We start from the raw sequence: 19,682 nt of genomic DNA on the forward strand, positions 1-19,682 counted from the left end.
GGCCTCGACCGATTCCGTTTTCCTCCTCTTCTCCTAAGTTTCTTCTTTCTCCTCGCTCTTTTTGCTGCCTCTCGGATTTTGAAAACACCCAGCGCGCGCTTCTATTTAAAACTCGCGGCGCTCCCGCGCAACAACACGCTCGGCCTCGGTTTCCCGGAAACCAATCACGTGACGCGGCCAGAGCGAATTTTTCGCCAGCGACGGGAGTTCCTTCTGCCAGCCCGTCGGCCAGAAAAAATGCGCGAAAACGCGCGTGTTTTGGGAACCGAGCCACCGCGGATCGAGGATGTCCTGGTTGCCCTAGATCAAGTACTCGTCGGGGTATTTTTAAAAGATCGCCAGACGCGAGCCACCGCCGACGTAATTCGAACGCCGAGAGCAAGAGGAACGGGGAATCGAATCGTGGGAGAGGATGGTAAAAAGGTGGTATCGGGGAAATCGAAAGAAAAAATAGACCGCGCCGTGGGTTGGGAGCCACGTCGAATAATAAGCGCCTTAGGAGCTCGAGCGAAGAAAAATAACGACGGAAAGTCGCTGCATGGCTGAGTTTTCACGGTTTGCTTGGTGTTCTTAGGATGATTCTAGGTAATCTCGGGTCGAATATGTGATATTTCATGGAACTGGGAATTAGAGAGCGATTCTATGCTTTGGAGCAATAGTGTATGCTAAAGATTTCATTTGGTAGGTAAAGTGTAGGATTAATAGGTCAAAGTGGGCTATAACTTAGGAAGATAAATCAAGGAAATTTTTAAAGAATTCTATTCTAAGAAATAAGGTAGTTGAAAAACAGTACAATCCAAAAGCCACATTTTGAGGTTCCAGAGTATATTAAATCCATTTATTTCCTGTGTGACTTAATACACTTTCACTCTGGGGACCAGATATACTCTTGAGATTATTTGAAAACAGTTAATTTTAGACTTGTTCTATTCTTCATTCACCAATTCTATTCTTTACTACTTCTCATCCATACAAAACTCCCCAAGATCACCCCAGACACTTCCCTATCAGTTTCTCCTCTCAGTTCATCCACCACAACTGGAAGTGAATTTCCACAATCTAAGCTCACCAGTAGAATCTTATTCCGCGTGTGGCAGCTCGATGTAAATGAAGCAACTTATACAGCTGCTCGTTATCAGTCGGTAGAAACCGGTCCCTGCATTGAGACGTTCCTCAGGACTGCAAGATCTCGGCTGCTCGACATCGGCAGATCTATCATCCTCCGCGATCGTAGACCAGCGGAGGATTCCTCCTTTGGATCAGGCGCGCTGAAGAATCTCGCGTTACGGTATTTCGGTCGGCATAAATTATTCGTCGAGATATGTCGGGCAGCGGCACTCGATGGTGGACAGAGGGAAAGAGGAACGAAGGATGGATGGCACCGCGGCGAGAGAAAAATTATTGCGGCGGCGAATCGAGAGTGGAGGCGCTCTCGAAGAAGGGGGTCGTGGCGTGCTGTTACGTAACGGTTCGCGTAGCAGCGGCGAGCAAAAATAAAGGAACGAAACGCGATGCAGAGCGGATTCTGAGCATAGACTGGGTCTAGGTCTAGGTCGACTAGGCGGGGCGTATGGTTATGTGCGTGCGCTGTCGTCTGCTCGGCCAGTTCATTTCCTCGCGCGGGTCGATCCTCCTCCTCGCCTCGGAGTCCTTCCACGCTGCTCTGTCACGCTAGACCTAGCGACGCAGCGGGAGAATTAATTCGCTGTGAATCACTCTGGACGCGATCAGGAAGCCACTTATCTAGCACTCGTTCTTCAGACACTTTTCAATGTGCAGAGCCAGCGAGATAGGAAAAGACTTTCTCGTGTGGGGCTTCTGAAATATGGGTAATCTCTGATCAATAGATAAGAAATTCTGTGAGATTTTTTTATATTTTTGGTCAGAGTCGTGGGCAATTAACTTTCCAAAAATTAGGAAATTGGGAATAATTCTACTGAACTATTCTACTATATTTAAATTTCCACTGTACTCTATAAGCAATGTCTCTCAAGTCCAGTTCTAAAGAAAATTTATCTCATAGATATGTTAGCACCCATAGCAAGTACTGTTATTCGTGTCTCTTGTAACTCATTAGGAGGAATACTATCCATTTTTCTAATAAAAACCGAGTAATTGAAGCAAATTTCCTACCTCAATATCAAGAATACCAACACTCCTCAACTCTATAATTCCCCACCCATCAATATTTATATCCAACATGACCGATTTATGACCACCCAAGACACTCATCGCGTGATTCCTCGCATCGTCAGTCCCCAGGAGATCGTTGCCATCGCGCGACCTGTGTGTTCAGCTTGCGTGTCTCCAGAGGTGGTTGCAAAATACGATAACTGAACAAATTCCAGACGGTCGTATTAGCATAAAGCCAGCCGCGGGGCGCAGTGTCGCTAGTCGGGTTTCAGCCGTGGAGCGAGTGGAACGTGCGAAAGTGCGGCCTCTGTGCCATTTCCTCAGCTGTGGCCGCTCACCTCGTTTCTCCGCGAAGAGAGGAAAAGTCTAGGCAGCGCTAGCAGGTGGCACAAAGGCGGCCGAGCAAAAACAAAAGGAGCCGCGAGAGCGCCGACTCGGGCTAGCCGAGCTAGGTCTAGGTCTGGGTCGACTAGGAAGGGGTGCGCCGGTCTACTTCCTGGCCTAGTGGCAGGGAATCGCCTTTTCCGCTCGCCTCGCTCCACCTCTGCACGCTCATCCTTCGAAACTCGATATTTCCGTGAAAGATAACGCGAGTCGCGAGCCTCTAGCTTTCAAATAACATGGGCATTCCTCTCGCGATGCATTCAGAACATTTTCCTAATATTTTCGCTGATATTATGGCGGTCACTGCTGACCATTAGATACTTGCTTCGAATTGGTAGGGTTTTTTGGAGACTTCAGTACTTGAAGGACTTTTGAGAAAAAAGGGGAATCGAGTTATTAGCATTTCTCAGGAAATGAAAATTTATTTTTTAATATAATATCACAGAGTTTCATATTTTATATATCTATCTACAAAAATGTTAAATCTTTGTTCAAATTTGATGAAATTGATATTTACTCTTTTTTCGTGGATCCTTCACTCCTCAAGAAGCAGATCACTATGCATTTATGGCAATTTTAAATGTAAAAGAAGTCGTAGAATGTACATAAAAGTAACACATTAACAGTTCCATGTTCCATGTAGAGGTCAGGTCAGCTCGAACAGATTTCTCACGAATTAATTAGTGTTTTGCATAATGTTTTCTTGAAAAATATTTGAAGCTGTCTTGAAGAAGTATATTGACAACTGAGTATTGAAATAATGCAGAAAGCGAGAGTGTCCAGTCGTAAAGTACATTCACACCGATCGCACGTGACAGTTACACCGTCGTCGTTGCTGATTAATGTTCTCTCGTCCGGAAGCGCAGACAGTGTCGGATTTTATTCTAGGCCAAGACGCACGGTGGGCTTTGTAAGCTGCAGTCGAAGCAGGAAATAACGTTTCGTTGTGAATTCAATACGATTTTCAAACTCGTGAAATCGACTCCACGTGCTCGTGTAATTCTTTCTTTTCCTCTGTCGTCTTCATTCAAAAGGGACGCCATAATCGAGATACGCTATTTTTTCTCTTCTGACCCACTATCACGAGTATACTCGAAAACGTAAGTGGAAGCAACAGTGAGAAGGTTCGTTACGAATTCCGCAATCCAATAATAAGTGCACAGTTGCTTTAAATAGCGTGCCGCATTGAATATTCATGAACGAGTTAAACCACGGCGTGGAATTCCTCGCGGTGCCGCGAGGAAGGTTATGGAGTTGAATTGTTCCGCTGAAACTTCGCATTATGAAGTCCCAGAACAGATCAGACCAGGAAAAGTGAATTCTTGAATCGATCCTTTCATATCAAAATGACGTATGTATTTATTAAACTGAACTTCTACTGATTGCACCATAATGAGGAAAATTGTACATCATATTTTACTTGTGGGAATATTGGAATAGAAATTCTTTGAACTGTCAGTGAAATCAGTCAATCAGCACAACCATACGTACGAAATTAACATCTACGTATCTAAAAATCAGAACATCAGTAGCTCTTCTCTGACTTCCATTTCTTTCATCTCACAATCGTACGAACTTTGTCCCCTCATCGAACTCCACATTCATTTCCCTTTCAACCATCGACCGAAAACCGTTACCATAACTCTGCCCCTAAAAAGTGAGAACGTATCTCGAGCTCTCGCCCAGTCAGGGTTGCCAAAGAATTCCTAATATCAAGGGGAAACCGAATCGCAGGACCAATCCCCCAAATTTGCCCAGCATAAGGTATTTAAAGCTATAAGGCATAGGTGTAGTCTTCGCTGTCCCCTCGACCAGGAATTCTCCAGCAACCCTTCGCCAAGTCTCGATCTTACGAATTCTCCCAAACGGTCCGGAAGTGGCGCGATATTTTTCACCGAGCGAATCTCGATCCGCCCTCCAGCGCGCGTAGGTAAGCGAGCGTCAGGAGGAAGAGGAGGCCCTGTCGAGAAAAAGAGGCAGGGGTCCGGGCGAGACGGAAAGCAATAAAGCAAGAAGGAAAGAAAGAGGAGGAAACGAGACACGGGTTTACAGATAGGCAGAGGCTGGCAGGCTGGCGAACAAGCAGGCAAGTAGGCAGGCAGGCAGGCAGGCGGCCAGCCTCGCAGCGAGCGTCCTTCCTGGGTCTCTGCCCCTACCGACGTATGTGTATTGTAGTATTGTATATTTGCTGTGTACATATTATCAGAGCGCGTGCCTCTGTGTGCGTGGCACGTCCGTGTCCCCTACGAGCGCTCGTTCGCGCGCTCGTTCGCGCACACGTACAAAGGAGCGCAGAGCTCGGGTCTCGGTGTGTTGCGTGTGTGCAGCGTGTGTGCAGCGCCGCCGCCGCCGCGGCCGCCGGCAAAAATGCATAGCGCTGTTGCACCAGACGGTTCTCAACCGGACAGACCTCTCCCTCTCTCTCGCTCGCGCGGCAGAGGCCTCGCGCAAAAGTCATCGCTGGCTGATCCGGCTTATCGGCGAGACGGTGAGCCGAATCGATTACCCGAAGGGGAACCGTTCGCCGCCGCGTTCTTCTCCTCGAGCCCGGCGAATCCGCGGGGAAAATATTTGCGATGCGCCGATGATGGTTACGACGATAAAATTAATCGGAGCAGAGGATGAGACGAAGCGTCAGGGGGCACGAGGGAGGGGGACAAGGGGACCCGTGTAAGCGGCGAATAAACGATGCCTCTTCAAGGCCTACTCCCCCTCCTTCGAGGAGTACTATCATCAGGCCACGTCTGATTTGCTCTCGTCTTCTTAACCTTTTGCCCGGTTCACCGTGTCTCGCGGATATTTTCAACCTCTTCCGACAATCGTCACGAGGAATTCTTGTTTCGGGGCCTGGACGGGGTGCCAGAGTTGTTAGAGGCTGTGGATGCTGACTTCCGTTGGGAGCTGCTTGTCTTAGGATTCGCGAGAAAGGAGGGAGCTCGTTTATTACTAATTTGTACTGTTAAATAATTCTTCAAGTCTCTGGATAACAAAAAGAAATCACTAGGTTCAAAGGTCCTCACCTCAAAATTGAGTCTAAAATTTCAAGATCCAAGTTTCGTGTTGATCAGCTCCCAGCGAGAAAACCTGGCATTCACACTGAAGCCTCGTCCGCCATGATTTCAATCTCATTGAGATTCCAGTTACGTTCGCGTTACGTTCTTGCGAACGGAATTTCTCGATCGCTTCGCAGCTCTGATAAGCAGTGTTTCCTTATCGTCCGCTTACCGGCGAACAATTATCTGCCTCAGATGCTCAGATAGTTCGCCGTTAGTCGTTATCTCTCCACTATCCTATGATCGACTCGAGTCAACGTTCGATCCGACCTTCTCATCCAGCGATCAATTAATCAGTTTCCACGAACCGAGTGCTAATTGCCGCGAAAAATATTGCTCCACCGTGCAAATATTTTTCTCCTCGAGCTTCGTCGGAACTCGACAATCACAGACTCATTCCAAATGAATTTAATATCAAAGACCATGTCTCTTATTTAATTCGTATATTTCCCACTCGCTGCCATACACAACCCAAAATCCTATTATTTTCGTTCAATTATAAATCCAGAAATGTATCTTCTAGAAGCTCAGGATTTTTGAGATACCCTGTCCAATATTACCACTATCTTCCTTTTGTCTCCTCGATCCAAGGAAGAGCGCATAAAAATCGAAACAGGTTTGCCCTAAATGAGCCCAGTATCCGAGGAACACAGGAACAAGCTTATATCGAGGGAATTCTGTAGAGACAACGACTGGGCGTCGAGGATCGCTTTCCTTATTCCTATTATACTAGCTCATGCACGCCCTCACATGCGCCGCTCGTACACGTGCACCAGGAAAGTCCGGCTATGCACATGCACGCATGCAGTCGTCGTTGGCGAGAGCAGGAGAGCCGAGACTAGGGAAGACAGAGACGCTGGGAGAGGGGCTGGCCAGGGGGGGCAGAGAGGGCGAGGGGGAGAGGGAAAAGAGCTGCAGCTAGAGTACCACGCGAGTATAACGCCAAAGGCACGTATCGGCGGTTTTAGCGAGGTATAGACGGTGACCTTGTCGCCGGCAATTCACCCCGTCTGTCTCTCCTTTCTCTCTCTCTCCGTGTCTCTCTTCCCCTCTCTTTCTCCGTCTCTCTCCGTCGCCCTCCTCTTTCCTTCCCTCCATTGACCCTCTCCAGCCAGCGTCGCTCCTCGACGTCGCTGCCCACCCCTCTTCTCTCGGCCTCTTCTTCCGCCTCCCCTCGCGCGCGACGCCGCGAGCCCTCTGCATCCCCCCTTCTCTCCTCTCATTCTCTCTCTCTCTCTCTCTCTCTCTCTCTCTCTCTCTCTCTCTCTCGCTCGCCTCTCTTTTTCTGCCCTCCTCCCTCTCTGATGCACCGTGGACGCTCGTTATCCTCGTCGCGCCCGACGCCCGTCGACGTCACCGTGTCCCTCGGTCTCCTTCCTTCCCAACGTACGAGATCTTTTATGTGTGACAATGTCCTTCCTTCTTCGCTCCAGAGCTCGATCTTCGCCCGCGTAACGCAAAAGTCGCTGCCTTTTCCTCTTCCTCCTCCAGCTTGAATTCTGAGCAATCGGTGTGCATATCGTGTACTGTTTTAGAAGGGAGGATGGTAGGTTTGGGGTGGAGGAAAGGGGATGAGGGGTTTTGGAAATTAGAATTGTAGGAATTTTTTACGGGACTTGGTTTTGTGAGATATTGAGAGTTGAGGGGTTTTAGAAAGAAGGGTAGGTTTTTGAATCGGTGAGTTGGTGAGTAGTACAAGTAAGAAAACTATGTTTCGAGGTATTTGTATTTCTGTGTGTATTTTGTGTGACTGGACTTCAGAGCTAGTGTATTAAGTCCACTTGTTTTCTGTGTGACTTAATACACTTCGGCTCTGAAGTCCAGATTTAGAGTAGTTTCGAGATTATTTGAAAAGGCCTAATTTTGGACTTGCACTGTACTCCGACCCATCGATTTATTTATATTACGAACACCAGTGTTTCAACATCATCTCATATTTATTATCTCTCAATCTCCATCACAACAGTTAACATTAATCCGCGAAAAAGAATAAATCAGTGATCCATCCAGTTTCAGCGTCCGGTCTGTGTAGCGTCATCCCATTCTCCTTGCGTCTGACCGCAGAGCCTCTGCAGAGTTAAAGGCCTCCCTATAGGTGACTCGCAGAAGTATTTGCATACCACTCGATATAAAATCCCTGTACACTCACTTTCGTTCGAGCACTCTTCCGCGTGACCTTTCCACTCACCTTTTTCTTCTCTCTGAGACCATCGATCTTCTCTATTCCTTTTCCGCTTTCAATTTCGTCACCAACTCCAGCGACACTTCATAGAAGCTATACATCAGCGTATTTCCCAGACAGTAACAAATAGAGTGTCGAATATTCCTGCTATTCACCATGATGGTTGAAAGTCCCGATGACCACGCGTTCCAGAAGATTCCTCGGACGTTTATGAAAGACGCAGATAGCATAAAACGTGGGAGACCCGAACGAGACGTTCGTCACGTAATCCTCGACTTCTCAAGCATTCGTCTCTCGTATTCAGGACGTCATCGCCAGCGGGCGCTAATCGATTCGCGGTCTCGACGAAATCGACAGCTCGCTGTACTCCCCCCTCGTGTCATCATGAAATTCTGACACCTACTTCGAGCCCACCCCGTAGACGGACGATTCGCGCACCTAGCAGGAAAACGCTGACCGTCTTGACGCAACTTGCGCGCGCGTCATCGTTTTATTTATGCAACTCTCCGCAGCGAAAATTCCGCGGCGGCTCGGTAATCGAGAACTCGGCTCGGATTTCATAATTGACTCAGGAGGAATCGGCGATACGATTGAGCGTGCGAGCACGCGACGAGCAAAAAAATACAGCTCGCCCCTCCCAGGCGGTTTAATCAACAGATTTCGCGCCCTCGTGGTCGGCTTATCGAAACAGGGACTCGGAGAAAGCTGTTGGAAACACCGTTATCATCCGACGAGATTAGTCAGAGGAAAGGGGGTTACGCAACAAAGGCAAATCGAAAAAGTCGATTCACGCGGTGGCCCTGTGACGCAACGCTTTATCTCCACCATCTTTTCCCTCTCAGCCGACTTCCTCGTCTCTGATCTCGCCGCGAATTGACAATCGCTTTCTCCGATAGAGGCCCCTCGGCGTGGGCACGTGTTCTTCCCTCTGTTTCGTGCGTGAGCTCGGCTCGAAAATTGACAATTTCAAATGATTCATTTCCGCCGCTGCCTCGGTGGGGACCTTCCCCGTTGTCTCGTCGTTTGAACGCAGCGCGCGAGAGAGAAAGAGGAACAAGACTAAGCTCGAGAGAGAGAGAGAGAGAGAGAGAGAGAGAGAGAGAGAGAGAGAGAGAGAGAGAGAGAGAGAGAGAGAGAGAGAGAGAGAGAGAGAGAGAGAGACAGTGTCGAGGGGCGAGAAGGAGAGAAAGAGGAAAAGGGACGACACAGAGCAGCAGAGGGTCCAATCGAGCCTCGAACGCGAATTCACGCTGACGAACACACGCGCAGGGGGAGCCCCGTCTAAATATAATGCGCGAGCGTGCTCTTTCCCTCCGCTCGTCGCAGCCGCTCGAGAGTGCACGCAGCCGCGGTCGCGTCGGTGCATACTGCACGCACACGCGACGCTGCAGCCAGCCTAGACCTAGACCCACTGAGCTAGCCTAGACCCGCGGATATATATGGTCTGGTGGGGAGGAACAGGAAGATGAGGGAACGGGGTGGGGAGGAGGGGGCTGACTCTAGTACTATCGGAGAAAGTGAACGGGCATCGAGTACTACGACGGCCCGGCTAGTTCCGCGCGCACGAAACTTTTCGAGTCACGCGATCTCCTCCTCTTCTACTCCTCCCTCGATTTTTTTATTTTCCCCCCCGTTACACCCCCATTCGTCGTTCCTTCTCTACCGCCTTCGCGCTCCGCTTCGCTGGGAGATCGTGCTGGGACAGAGTTACGTCGCGATAAAGTGTCTTCAGAGCGATAGTGTGGTTTAAAGAGAGTTTAAAAGCCAGGACCTGCGGAGTGAGATTTTGGGATTTTGGAATTTTGGGATTCTGTAACTTCGAGACTTGTGACTATGGGATCATAGGACTCTTAGTTTTCTTAAGGGTTTTTTTAAGACTGAGAATCGTATAAGGTGAATGTGCTAGTAGTTGACCATGTTTCGAAAAAGCTGTACCTACTTATCTCTCAAAAATTAATCAATCCATTCTTGATTCTCTCTTATTTTCACAATTCCTTCTTCCCCCTTTGCTTGATACCTCTCTCTCGATAAGCGAATTTCGAAACCTCGAAGAACAGCCTGCAGAGCACCCTTGCAGTGACCTTGCGCGTCGGGTGGCCGAGATACGTCGTTCCATGCCATCGAACGCGACCCTCTTGCTCTCGTCACCCCATTCGCAGCTTCGAGGAATTTCGATAACGCGTTTTCCATCGTCTGCGCGCCATTCTTGCCTGAAAATCGCATCAGGAATGCGATCCTCTCTCCACCTTAATCTTCTCTCACCCCTCTCTCCCCGTGTCACGAAATTCGCCTTTTCCTCAATTACATAATATCGCGAAACAGTCGACAGCGTCGCCTCGGCACAGCAGGAACGTTAACTTATTTACATTCTCGCTGCAATCCTTATCTTATTATTGTAATTATTATACCCGGGAGAGATAAGACACTCCTTCCACGCGATATATCCATGTCAATGCCGCTGACCCAAATCATCTGGCCCGATGGCGTTTATCGGAAGCGCGCGAACCAGGGAGAAGGGGAGGATCGCGAGGTTTTTGGCAACTCCGGGTTATCAGTCGATAACGAAAGCCCTCAGAATTTCGAGAGTGCACTACTCTGCCGTCTACAACGTTATCAGATAATTGCTTGCGTAAGATCCTCGAGAAGACTCGCTCGAGTTTCGCGTTCCTCGCGTTTCGTAATCCCTTTCCTCCCCCTGCGCCGCTTGTGCCACTGCTACGTGGGGGCACCGAGGGGCCACCAAAGGGGGAGGACTTCCTGGAAAAGGAACAGTCCCTCGCCGTTTCTTCCCGAGTCTCTTCTCGAAGGACCCCACGCTAGAGATATATGTACGCGCCGAAAATAAATCAACCGGGAGCAAAGTTCTTCGCGTTGGCTCAATTAAGAGCCCCGGAATCAAAGGGTCGATGCTTGCGTCCTCCCTACGCCACTGTCTCCAGCCAGAATTTATACAGTTCCGTCGGCGTTAACCTTCTCCTCTCTGCCGCCTCTAAATTCGGTATCAGCCGACCATTAAACATCCCTCGGTCGCGGAAAGCTCCCCCCAAGAGCCTGTTACCGTTCCTCCTCGTCCTCGTCGAGGAGCCGCGCACATTCTCTCCCCGCCGCGCAAGAGGTTGCGCCCACCGAGACCGCGCACGATGGTCACTGACCTCGCACACGTCGTGTCCGCGACGACGGAAGAGGAGTCACGCATTCTTCCCATTCGCCCGTCGTCGTCTTGACCCCTGTCCGCCTGCCGAGCGAAAAGAACGCACGCGACGCGGCCAGAGAGCGTTGGATTGGTCCGGGAACAGGGGCAAGCTGGTTCACTGGGTGTCCCGAAACTTCTGGCCCCCTTCTACTGGGAGAGGGGACTGGTTCGAGGGACCTGGAGGGCCTGGAGGGCCTGGAGGGGTCTCAGACACTTTGCGCCAGCCGACTCGTACGTAGAGGCGAGATGTTCGGTTCGTGTTCGTATATTAAGTCTGATGTACTGGTTTCTTATTCCCCTTGGGTTCCGTCGGGAGACGTCGAGCGACGACGAGGCTAACGACTATCAAGTAGCCGGCAGCGCTAGACCAGTCTGGAGATGCAAACGCGCGACTGCACGCATCCTGCATTTGTAATGCAGCCTAGATGCGAGCGGTGGTGCTTTGAGCTTTGAGGAGTCTCTGGGGAAAGTCCCTTCGAGGGAAACAGGTTTTTTTTTCATGAATATGGAGACTAAGTAGATCAGATTTTTGTAGAGGTATTATGGGTCTTAAGCGGTCTTTCAGTTGAAGAGGATTCTACGATTCTTGTTTATTAATCAAATTGATTAATTCTGCTCGTGGTGTGGTATGTACTTTGGGATTCGAGGAGTCTTTCAAATGAGGAAAATTCTAAGATTTTTGTTTATTAATTGAACGAATTAAATACTCAGTCGTATTCCTAGTGGTACTTCAAGGTTCTAGGGGCCTCTGAATTTAACAAATTCTACGAGGTTTCCCTTTACTGATTCGAGTAGCGCTCCGCTGTAGATGACGTTAGTGTTACTCCTGCTTTTGAAGGATTATGTACAGCCGTGCGCGTCGATCTGTGAAGAGAGTAATGGACTGCGAGGGAACGCAGGATCGAGACTTCCGGATACCAACCGGCTACAAAGAGCACACTGCGATACGTGCAGCAGGAAACTATAGCAAACTTTACGAGTTTCGCTGGTGAAGGGTGACCCCTACTCTTCCCACCCCTCAGTCACGCAATTCTACGCCGCAAGTGCTGGAGCACCCTGAGTTTAGAGGGGGATCGATTTCTCCTTGATCTCCACGAAGTGGCTTCGACGAAACCCATGAGCTCCGCTATAAGTATCCCATCGAAGGGATCCTGGTAAATAATCCTCTGCAAATTTTCTGATACTGCGATCCAGAGTACCATACACGACAGTACCTCCATAAATTAACCTTAGAGAGCTGTGAACCCAAGGTGCTATTGCCCAAACTTCTGGTCTTGAGAAATAGGGACTTTAACATATCCTTTAAAATAGGAATATTTTTACAGAAGGGAAATAGTAAAAATTTATCGCGTCTCTAGTTGCAAGTTGGAGGATCTCTGTAGTGTGCCTAGGATTAAATACCCCCGTCAAATTGAGACTTTCTGAGACTCGTCAGGCTTTCTGTTTCTCCTGGACACTCGGCGTCGAACGTAACTCCTTCGTCGCCATTTTTCCCAAGCATTTCCGTTTCGAGGAGAGAAGGCAGAGGTGGAGAGCAGCTTGACACAGTGGAGGGGATAGAATCGGCGAAGCCCACACGTTTGACGTACGTTTTATAGGCAGCCAAGGTGGACGCGTAGAAAAAGCCCGCTCGAGCTCCTCTCCGGACGTAAATCTCGTTCTTTTCGTTAGCTTCGAACAGGCCAGTGAAGCGCGGCTCGCTTCCCCTACCTCGACCTCCTCCGTCGCTTCGTGGAACACAGAAACGACCGAGAAATAATGCGTTCCGCCCACGGTGGTGTGTCTATTGCAATCGCGAGAACATTTTTTCCGCGCCTCCTCGCCTCTCCGCTGGCCAGATCAAAGAGCAGACTTTTACCTCGACGGCCTTCGACTGGATCCCCCGACGAAAGCGAACTTTCGGGACCAGACGAGTTCCTGATATCGATTCGTGTCTCTACTACGTTTCCACGTTATTCACGCTGCTGGAGGAGCCAGAATACACCTTGCTAGGGAAGGGCTCTCCCTGAGCAGCACGCGAGAAACGCGAAACCCTTTGTTGCATTCCGCTAAATAATGAGCGAAGATAGTTATTCCCAGAACAACTTTATTAACTGTTGCGGTTTGGGAACTCACGAACAGAGGCGTTGGCCGAGTATATCCAAAGGCTTTAGGTATAATTTTTGTCTATTCGTATAGGAAGAAAGATCCTTTGCCCCTGAGAAGAAAAGTAGAATCCTATATTTGACAAGCTTCTCTTGTGCTACTTATTTGATTTTGTCACCAGAATCTCCCTAAAATTCTCTACAACCTCCACTTTGAAAACGGAGCTCAACCTCGCCCCAACGCAGAGGGCGCGAAAATTCAAAATCGAATCAACCCCCTCGCTTTTCTCAAACCTCGCTCTCCCGTGGTGATCTCGGTTCGATTTCCCATGCAAAGAGCGCATCGTTTCCCTGTCCTCCTCCAGCATTACTTATTCCTTTATCCCTTTCCGGGTGACAGGGGGCGAGGAGGAGAGGGGACGTAGACGGTGATACACGTGCGGCTGCAAAGCGGTTCGCAATTTGAACGGGTTTCGGGGTTAAAGATAGTATCCCGAGGCAGTAGGGTAACATAATAGGCCGGGATGGGGGTCTGGGTCTAACGAGAGAAAGAGAAAAAGGGGAACGAGAGCAGAGAAGAGCGACTTGGCGTCGAGACACGCGGTAGTAGGGAGATGCAGAAGGAACGCGAGAAAAAGAGAGATGGAGGGAGGTGGTCGAGGGGGATGACGAGCGAGATAGAGAGCGAGAGGAGACGTCGGAGTATGTGCACGCGTACGGTCTGTGTGTAGATGCCCCTGTGTATGTGTGCAGCGGCACGGTGCATCGGACTAGCCAGTCGCGAATGGAGGTGGAGAAGAGAGAAGGAGGAGAAGGATAGAGTAGTTAAGTTAGTCTGTCGGTCAGTGACTGCCTGACTTTCCCGGCGCAGCTGAAGGTCAACTCTCCCCTTCTCTCGACCTCATCCTCATCCTCACCCTCCTCCGCCTCTTCTTCCTCCTACCCACTCCACCACCCGCTGAACCGCTGCCGTTGCCTCTCTGGCCGCTACCACACGCTCCTCGCCACCAACACAGACGCTCCTCACACCCACCGATCGGCACCATCTTTGTCCCACCCTCTTTCTCTCTCCTTCCTTCCTCCTCTCGCCGAGCGTATTCTTCGCGATACCCTCCTGCATGCACTCGGACCGCTATACACGCCGCTCCTAAACCTATATCACCGTCGTATGGACACTGTCGGCCGTGTGTGCGTGCACCATACGTGCACACGGTCACGACCGTATCCGCGACCGCTTTGTTTATGCCGTACGAACACTTTCGGTGCCTTTTCTCTTCGCACCGTGTCACTCCATCCTTCTTCCGCCCCGCCCCTCGCTCCTCGTCGCCCCCTCTCCGCTGCCGCCCCTCTGCACCCTGCCCACCGCTCTGAGCCGTGCTCTCTCGACGGGTTGAGGGTCATTCGTGCACTTAGGTGCACGCGGAATTCCGCCTCGAAGTCCTGGTACGTGAGAACTGGTCTTACACGGCTGTATATACCCACCGCCGTGTTTCCTTTCGTCCCTACGTCGCCTGAGCGCCGAGGCTCATAGAGCAGCTTCCAAAATGCTCTAGAGAAGCTGCTGTAATGGTTCTGAGATGAAGGTGCGTGGGCTATCTACGGGAAGCTGGGGAATATTTTAGAGACTGTGTGGGAGGAGTTCTTGATCCTAGGTGAGTGTCTTTTAGCTTCTCTAAAGGATCTCTTGTTCTAATTTTTCTTTGCGAATTGAGGTTTCAAGTGCAGTAGCTGCGAGGAAAGGAAAATTGCAGTGGGACTTGTTCCGCTGATACCACAGATCAGAATATATGCTCTTAGCTAGACTTGCTCACCTGATCTATTGAAACTTCGAAATTAGTTTATATTAAACATAGGTGAGTTCTTCGTTCCAGACATTGTTCCATTGACGTCACAGAACTATTCTGGAGAATCCCCGATCTTACGTGACACAGATAGAGATTCTCCTCGAATTTTAATCTCTCGATTAACGGGCTCGCTCTTCGAACTTTCTTTCGACTGTGATCTTCGCGGCGGGAGTGGGAGGAGCGGAAACTTCAACTCTGATCAATGTCATCCGGCACGAGGATCGCTATCGGCGTCGTCGATCGTTCTTTTTTCCCTTTCGTCCGAGAACAATATCGCGGGCGCGATAGCCACGTATCTCGGGAAGAAATAACGGTGCCGTTTATTGGTACAGTAACTCGTCCCAAGGAAATCGCGCGATAACTCTCGTCCCTGTGTCTGAGGCTCCAATTGGACAGCGAGCACGAGCTGCCGCGATAATGGCACGCTCGCGTTCGCAGGCGTCTCGCTAAATGACGGGTTCACGGCTATTAACGTCATCCACCAAGCGGTATATCTATCGCTTTTCTCCGCTCTTCTTTTTGCTGGCGAGCACGTATCGCCTTGGGTATTTTTGCCGCCGCGGAAAAGATAAAATTAGTCCGATCCGCTGTCACTTTGACTCCTCGCGATTGATAAACGACGATACGTCTACCAAAATATGCAGCCAGACCCTAGAATTCGCCAAATCGATCGCCCACTCTGGGACACCCTGTTGAAAACGTCTCACTCGATCTGAGAGCTCTGCTTCAGTAGAGTCAGACCTATAGTCAGACCATTTCTATTATAGAAGTCTTCGCTACCTCGAATATTTTATTCAGACCAGAGTCATTACATTGTATACAGGGTGACAAAGCTACCTCCTCTGTCTTTAATAACACGAAATTTTAAAAAACATGAAAAGCGATCCTACTCCATGATTATTCTCCTTAGAAACCATTCAAATTATAACACGAACGATTTTCGTGTCATTAAAAACAGAAGATATTTAGGTAGCCTGCTTCATTGTGGACACCCTGTATACCCATACGAAGCTCGTTCAGGCTTCCATTATTAACAGCTGATAAAGGTATAATTTTTCTCACAGCTGAGAGAAAGAATTCACCCTCCATAGAGTTAGCAGTTCCACGTTTCTCGAATTTGAATTCGAAACAATCGAGCGTACGCGAGAATCCGTTCCCTCGGCGCAGATTCTTCCGCCGTCTTCACTTTCAGTATGCGTTTTTTTATCCCGTCCCTCCCACCGTCGATTCGTACGTTCCTGGATGCCCCCACCGCTCGCGAATAGCCCCCTCTCCCCCGCTTCCCCCCTTTTTTCTTTCTCTCCCGCCGTCTATCCCTCCCCTTTCGCTATACTTGTACTTCCGGCCGCGAGGCTAGCGCGAAATTCTCGCAAAATAAACGGGGAGGCACGGCTACGTGGATAAGCCTTCCCTCTCCCTTCTACCCCTACCATCACCTCGGCCTCTCTCGCACGTATTTTTAACTATCGACTCGTTACCCGTCGCTTCGCCTAAACTTCCTGCCACCGCTGTCAGGAAGAACTATGTCGACGACGAAAACATCAGCGGAGCCCACTTGTTCGGTTCCCCTCTCGTTTCCGAAAGCGAATTTCCCGCTTCCGGTCGTCGATGAGCCTCCTGCGCGCGAGTGACGGAAACGACGGTGAGAAGATGCGCGAAACTGTGGCGCGAGATTGAAACGGATGGAAAGGTTGTCTGGAGTTGTCGCTGGGAATTTGAGTTTAGTTTCTGTGGTGGGGCTAGGGAAAGGAAAAATAGTTCCAAGGAGAATCGATAGGGCTGCTGAGCTTATAGCGAGAAGGGGTACCGTATTGCTGCGTTCGCTTGCGAGAGCGCTGCAGCGTCAATAGAGAATCGTCATAGTACCGCGCCGTCTCTGTCTGAGTCTATTCCTCTCTATCTGTCTATGCAACAGAGCGGGTCTATGCGTCACGAAACAGTCATGCGTACGCGATGCATCGTCTCTAGCGGTCTCCCTTCGCTATATACGACGTCCGTGGTATAGGTCAGTGAAGTAGTGGCCCCCCACCACGCGGCTCCTAGACAACGGGTCTACGATTGACTCATCTAGCCAGTCATACGGCGCGTAAACACGATCCGCTCCAGCTGTTTCTCTCCGCGCTCTTTTACTCTCGATCCTCGCCGACGATATCTCTCTCTCTCTGTCCTCTTCCCTTTTCCTCGTCTTCCTCTGTACCCTCCCCTCGGGATCTCTCTTTCTCTCCTGCATCCCAGGCCTATGTACACGGATCTGAAGAGAACAACGGAGCGTTCTCTTTATTTTTAGAGGCACCCCGAGAATTCGGATCCCTGCATCCCTCCTAGCCTCTCCCGCCTTTTTGCATCCGCCTTTCGCCTCGTATTTCCTCTTTTCTTCCTTTTTCCATTCGCTTTCCCTCCTCGGAAGCAGGGAAGCCTCTCGGTTAGAGGGAAGAGAGGAATCGTTCAACCGCGCGCGCCTCCACGGAACTACGGCCTGCAGAAAGAGGCGAGGAGGGCGGGCAGGGAGGCGAAGGGGGGAGAACGAGTTCCGATTTTAGCGCAGTCGCGGCGGCCTCCGAACGAGCGGCGCTATTATGCACTAGTAGCTTGATGGCGTCACCCGTGCAACCTTGGCTCGGGTCAGTCCTCTATCATATTGCAGCCAGAGTTCCCCTACCCCTTTGTTTCCCCTCTCCTTCTTCGTCACTTTTTCCGTTCTCTCTTCTGCTCGCCGAACGCGCCATCCCTCGCCCCTCTACTCGCCTACTCCTCCTCCTCCCTTCATTTGGCTCCGCTTAACCCTCTCCTCGTCTCCTTCACCCCGGTCGCCTCCTCTGCCTCTCCTCGCGCGCACACACGGCACTGGCCACACGACCAGTGGCGTACGAATACTTTCTATTTCGAGGCATCCTCCCAGGGAGAGTCGCTTCTTTTCGCAGAAGTCGAAGAACGATTCCGTGACAAAATTTTGATCGGTCTGAGCTTTCGGGAGAGAAGGATCCATGAGAAGCATCCTGGGGAAAGAGCGATCCTAATCTTCTTTGTGGACGTAGAGCAGCATTGGACTTTAATCCTGAAAAAGTTAAGGGACTATCAGTAGTGGAACTATCCTTGCTCCTATTCTTGTTAATAGATATTTGAATTATTCTGCCACAGCTCAGCTGGGCGTTCCCTCCTTTGCGAGAAGTCGTAGGGATCGAAATCGATCGGGTAGGGAAAGAAACGTCACCGAGACAAAGCCGAAGGGTCGTCCCGAGGCATCAATCATCTTGCGACAGAAATGGCAAAGCATCGGCAACGATGCTTCGTGGACAGCTATTAATAGTTCATTGCACGGTTAAGTACGATGTGTACTTGAGGGTGCTGCGTGAAAATCTCGATGGTCGCTGACTCGATGCCGAGCGGTGAATTGACGAATAACAGGAGTCTGTTCCATGATTTATTTCGGTCGGAAGTGGCTTTGAGACGTGAAGTGATTTTGGTCGGCCAGGGTCTTCGCGCTAGTGAAAGGAGAATGAGACACCCTTTGATCCGACAGTCCAAGTAATAGCTGAGTAATGAAATAGTATTATAACTGTCGTACACTTTTTTCCTGAAAAATAAGACAAATAAAAATTCTCAGCGTAACATGTGCATTTTCCTCGATACGCAATATCTCGTTAATCGAAGCGTCCCTCGTTCAAAAAGTGAATCAAGCGTGATATGAATCCAATTAATAGAGAATGTCCACAAGGTAAATTAATTTCGATAAACGCACACTAATTGAAAGGACTGCTGCTTCGCGCAAAATTCCTTTTTCATCATGGATAACGAGTACGCTTTGATTTCAGTGAAAAAGGAATGTAATGAACAGACCTATTCCTTAATTTAATGGAGATCTGCTTTATCCCTTCACGATAATATGTATACTACGCCCTCTGATGGTAGTCTGAAATACTAGTCGCTGGTATATCTTCGCCAATAACTCAAGAGCGTATACTACCTTACCGATTTTAAAGAATCACCAATTTTTTCTTAGAACAAAAATCTGAAACTAATGAAATTTCGTGTACCTACAATATCTCCATAATTAATTCTCCACTAATCAATCTCTCTCTTTCTGCTTACAGTGTCCGAGAGCTACAGCAGTTACGTAAACTCTATGTACGCCAACGGGGGACAGTTCGCGACCCCCTGCACACCCAGCCCGCCTCGAGGACCAGGTGGAGTCCCTACGAGCGTGATCCAAGCAGCCACCAGCTCAGTATCCGACGATCTGTACCTCCTGGAATTAGGCTTCCCACCGCGGTCCAAGAAGAATAAACTGAAGAAACCGCGTCAAGGCGACGGCGCAGCGGTGAAGAGGAAATCCCGCGAGGGCTCGACGACGTACCTGTGGGAATTCCTGTTAAAATTATTACAGGACCGAGAGTACTGTCCCCGGTACATCAAGTGGACGAACCGCGAGCGAGGCGTTTTCAAGCTGGTCGACAGCAAAGCAGTGTCTCGTCTGTGGGGTCTGCACAAGAACAAACCCGACATGAACTATGAGACGATGGGTCGAGCCCTGCGTTATTATTACCAACGCGGCATCCTGGCGAAGGTCGACGGCCAGAGGCTGGTTTATCAGTTCGTGGACGTGCCGAAGGATATCATAGAGATCGACTGTACCGGCGCGTGAGACAGGGCTCGACCCCTAAGGGAGCAGCACGAGAGAGTTGCGCGGGATAGGAGCCGCTGGCAAGGGCCGAGCTCGATGGCTCGTCGGACGACGTCGTCGAGCAGCTCTTCCTGCCGCGACGTGCCCGCTTGGCACACCCCTCAGACGATCTAAACTATTATTGCCCT

At 49.9% G+C, this 19,682-nt stretch overlaps 1 protein-coding gene across 4 annotated transcripts in view; it reads left to right on the top strand.

The window, feature by feature from the left end:
• Positions 1-19,524, top strand: part of Eip74ef (Ecdysone-induced protein E74) — a 132,708-nt gene extending 113,184 nt beyond the window's left edge. For all 4 annotated transcript variants that reach the window (XM_076376535.1, XM_076376536.1, XM_076376538.1 and 1 more), the window contains one exon: positions 18,965-19,524. In XM_076376535.1, the coding sequence (XP_076232650.1) occupies positions 18,965-19,515 (551 nt within the window). In that variant the 3' untranslated portion in view covers positions 19,516-19,524. The remainder of the gene's footprint in view (positions 1-18,964) is intronic.
• Positions 19,525-19,682: the final 158 nt, after the last annotated feature.

This window comes from Calliopsis andreniformis, chromosome 4 (assembly GCF_051401765.1).
Source record: "Calliopsis andreniformis isolate RMS-2024a chromosome 4, iyCalAndr_principal, whole genome shotgun sequence".
In the NCBI taxonomy this organism is placed as follows: Eukaryota; Metazoa; Arthropoda; class Insecta; order Hymenoptera; family Andrenidae; genus Calliopsis; species Calliopsis andreniformis.